The 4296-nt window shown below is 37.4% G+C and overlaps 1 protein-coding gene across 1 annotated transcript in view; it reads left to right on the forward strand.

Annotated features, from left to right (window-relative positions):
* Positions 1-3964, forward strand: part of LOC137650510 (uncharacterized) — a 76231-nt gene extending 72267 nt beyond the window's left edge. The window contains exons 6-7 of the mRNA XM_068383732.1: positions 452-718; positions 2165-3964. Of these exons, the coding sequence (XP_068239833.1) occupies positions 452-718; positions 2165-2409 (512 nt within the window). The 3' untranslated portion in view covers positions 2410-3964. The remainder of the gene's footprint in view (positions 1-451; positions 719-2164) is intronic.
* Positions 3965-4296: the final 332 nt, after the last annotated feature.

Here is a 4296-nt window from a genome sequence, read left to right on the forward strand (position 1 = left end):
AGCTAAGATTAAGTAAGGGGTAGGCCTATAAGGAAAACAAATGACAATGGTAAGTGACTTTGCCATCGGAATATGAAGTGAAAATGAATTTTCAACCATTGAAAATTTTAATAAACATGATGATGTGGCTGTATTAATCACAATAAACACTTAATATCCTTTTTTGAAAATAATCTTTAATAAAACTATAAGTCCATTTCTTTTAGCGATGCATATTTGCACCGACTCGCGGCGGTGCCCTTTTAGCTCGGAAAAGTTTCCTGATCGCTGATTGGTTAGAATTATCTTGTCCAACCAATCAGCGATCCGGAAACTTTTCAGAGCTAAAAGGGCACCGCCGCGAGTCGGTGCAAATATGCATCGCTAAAAGAAATGGACTATAGCTATGTATCCCTTACGTGTAACGAATAACTCTGTATCCTTTTATCCTTTACATCATGGACGCTTCCAGAATCGAAGGCAGTCATCCTAGGACCTCCCGAGGTAACGCTGTACCAGGGTCAAAGGCTAGAGCTCAACTGCACCGTAATGGACGCCCTCGATCCTCCACGGTACGTCATGTGGCTCCTGAACGGGAGCGTGGTGCCCCGTATGGTAGCTAAAACGACGCCCTTCAGCAAGACCCTCAGAGTCATGCAAGTCGGTCCAGGACATTCGGGGGAGTACTCCTGCGATCCTTACTTGGCCATTCCAGCGACGGTCCGGGTCAAAGTCATCGGTAAGTTCGGCTGTTTTCTTGTCGGCTCATAGCAGGGGTTATGGTGGACTTTTTTAACATTAGACTCATAGTGGCCCTTTTAATAGGCTCACGATAGGCCTTTTTAACATTAGGCTCATGGTGGCGTTTTTAATATTAGGGTAATGATGAACCCTTTTTAACAGGCTCATGACAGGCCTTTCTAATATCAGGCTAGTAGTGACCCTTTTTATTATTAGGCTCATAATGATCATTTTTAATAGGTTTATGTTTGGTCTTTTTTACCTTTATACTCAAAGTAGCCCTTTTTAATATTAAGTTCATAATGAGCCTTTTTAGCATTTGGCTCATGGTAACCATTTTAATGTTATATCAAAAATATAGTGACCCTTTTTTAATATAAGACTCATAGTGGCCCTTTTTAGCATTAGACTCATAATGGAACTTTTTAATATTAAGCTCACAATTAGCCTTTTTAATAGGCTCGTCATCGGCCTTTTGAACATTAGACTCATGGTGGACCATTATTAGGCTATCTCCATTTTCATCATATTGCCATCATTCCAACCAATACTATTTCTATCATCTTTACAAGGCAATCTATAAAAAATAGAATGCTACCAGGCCAAAACAGCCCTGTACGGAAAAGAAAATTGAGAAGAAAAATTATAAATGAGAAATAAAAAAAGTAAATAATATTAAAACCAGAGTTAAATATTAATACAGTATAGGGAAAACTCGCGGGCACCTGCTCAACGAAGAATTAGCTGTAGTGAGTTTGGGCTGAAGTTCTTTACCGATTTATCATTGTAATTGGGATGATCGTCACACGCTTTGATTATAACAGGAATGAAACTTTTATATAGCTTGACCAGTCTCGACTTTTAGCCGTGTTAACGGTGATGAACTAAGTTTCGTTTTCAAATTCAAATAGACGAGAATATATTAATAGCGTGTATGTTTTCGATTAAGAGGCTCACGTGTCTTGTTTTGTAGCTTTAATTGTTTTGTCTCTTTCTTCGTTTGCAGTTGTTTTTAAAAGGCAATGCTATTTTACATACTGAAACCTTCTGGATTGTAGCATCATTCTTTTCTAACAAGAGTTGCAGCTTGAATAATAATAATAATAATGATAATAATAATAATAATAATGCTTTTAGGCATTGAATCGTCGTTATAGTCTGGAAAAATAATTAATTCAAAACAAATTACATAGCATAAACAAAGCTCTATAAATATAAACACCACCGAGATTTGTTAACGATAAAATACTGCCTACTCACTCCCTAACGGCTACACCCATATCATTATTATTATTATTATTATTATTATTATTATTATTATTATTATTACTAAAAGCCAAGCTACAACCCTAATTTGAAAAGCAAGATGCTATAAGCCCAAGGGCTCCCTGAAACAAGAATATGGTTGCAACAAATTCAATAGATGCTGCTTCGCCTCCACCAGGTGAGAAAGACGCAAGAAAAGGCTCACGAATGCGAGACATGGGTCTAGACACCGACCTCTTCGAGAATTTCGGCATGAACGATAACTACGACCCGGAGTCGGCGGACGACTGGATTGACGTCTACATGCAAGAGCCATCCGCAGCAGCAGCAGCAGCTAACAGGTTATACGACCATGGTACCACGTTCAGAACGATAGGGGCACTGCAAGCGTGGCTCGTCATACTGGCTTTCATAGCCAGGTGATGATGTCTCCCTTTGGAGCTGATCCTTTTTTAAGTGGATTTATTTGTTTGTTAAGCATTTAGAGGTTGGCGTAGACAGTAGACAGTATGTATTTATTTATGATCATCTAAGAATCCTATTGGTCACGTCTCTGCCTGGTGATCGCCAGACTAGGGTTCGAATCCTGCTCAAAATCGTTAGTTCCTTTAGTGGCTGCAACTTTACCAAGCATGGGGGTTATGGAGGAGCCCATAGGTCTATCTGCTGAGTCATCAGCAGCCATTGACTGACCCTCTCTGGTCCTAACTTGGCTGGTCATATGAATTATATATGGTGGGTCTCTAGGACATTGCTCTGCTTCCTAAGGCAATGTCGCTGCCCCTTGCCTCTGCCATTCATGAGCTACCATTCATGGCTTCATGGCTACTTATGTAACATAAGTAGCCATGAAAAATTTAATACAGGATTGAATTAAATATTTTAAGTTGCTGGGTGTGATATAAATAACGAAGAATGTCAAAAACAATCATTATTCGCATATTTTTTTCCTTTTGAGTCGACATCTATTATTGCTTACGGTAAGTGCATCAACTATACTCTACTACTTTCATATACGAATTAAAGCGTAAGAACTATTGGTACGGAGAGTGGAGGAAATGTAACAGTAAATGAGAGGAAGGAAGAATTTTACATAATTTACACTTTGATACAGTATTTTTAAGACTACCTCTAGATTCTATAGCAGCCGATAGACGTATCCTTTTACACCCAGGTATAAGAAAGAAACTACAATATAACCAAGAAGTCAAAGATAATTATAACTCTAGAGTATAGAAAAAAAAAAAAAACATGTTTTAATGATTGGAAAAAAAATCTTGTGGTAAAAGGCAACTGTAATAGTGTAAGCGCACTTCTGTCGTGGAAACAAGAAGGACAGTTAAGCTTTTATCCTATGATCCTATCCAGTCTGTGTGGTTAACTGTGTATACTTGGTGAGTGTCTTACTTGTATGGATAGATTTAAGGTACTTATCCCTCGCTGAGCAAATAGCAATTGCCATAGAGATTTCAAACGAGGCATTTCCTTCGAATTAAGGAAGGGAAGCAAAGAAAAATGTATGATTGTTAATATTTTAACGAATTTATCTAGTCTCACTGAAGCTCGCACGAAAAGAGGCGAAAGAAATGAATTAGGCCTATTCCTCAATGTAAAAATAAAAGAATAAAATATAATTAATGGAAACTGCTCTATCAGAAATGGCGCAAAGCTGTTTTTTATCGAGTGCAGAACAGAATCCGTTACACTAAAGCCTACAATAGTAATTATTTCAAACTGCGCAAGACTAGACTAGTTTTGCCCAACATATATAACGAACTGATCGTGCAAGAAACTTATTATCTTCAGCGGTATCTTCAAAGGCTCATTTTCATATCATGGGCAAAAGAAAAATTGTTATAATGCAGCTCTCCCAAATATACGTAGATTAATAGTCTCTCTGTACACGAAGATTTCTATTTGGTATATGTAATAGTAAAAGCCATGTGACCACTCGTAGGGATTGTCGCAAGTTCCAATAATAAAGATCTTTGAAAAATGTCTTGGTGGTTTCATTTGCTCTCTGTTACTTATATATTTGTCGATTCTATTTTTCAATATTTTATATCATAAAATAGAAACTTAATGTGGCTAATATCAAGAATATCTATAGGCCTATCAATTGGATCTTCAGTACTAGACAAACATTTATCCTCCAATTTAAATATAGTTTGTTTCCTAGCAAAGATCTTGGTTGTCTTCGAATTCCCATGGGCTTGCAAAGTTGCAAAGAACACGTGTCTGACCAGACGGAAGGATAGGGCAATCTAAAATAAATTTGCTGGTTAATAGGACTACTGGTTATCTGCATTT

The sequence above is a fragment of the Palaemon carinicauda genome, chromosome 12 (genome assembly GCF_036898095.1).
Source record: "Palaemon carinicauda isolate YSFRI2023 chromosome 12, ASM3689809v2, whole genome shotgun sequence".
Classification (NCBI taxonomy): domain Eukaryota; kingdom Metazoa; phylum Arthropoda; class Malacostraca; order Decapoda; family Palaemonidae; genus Palaemon; species Palaemon carinicauda.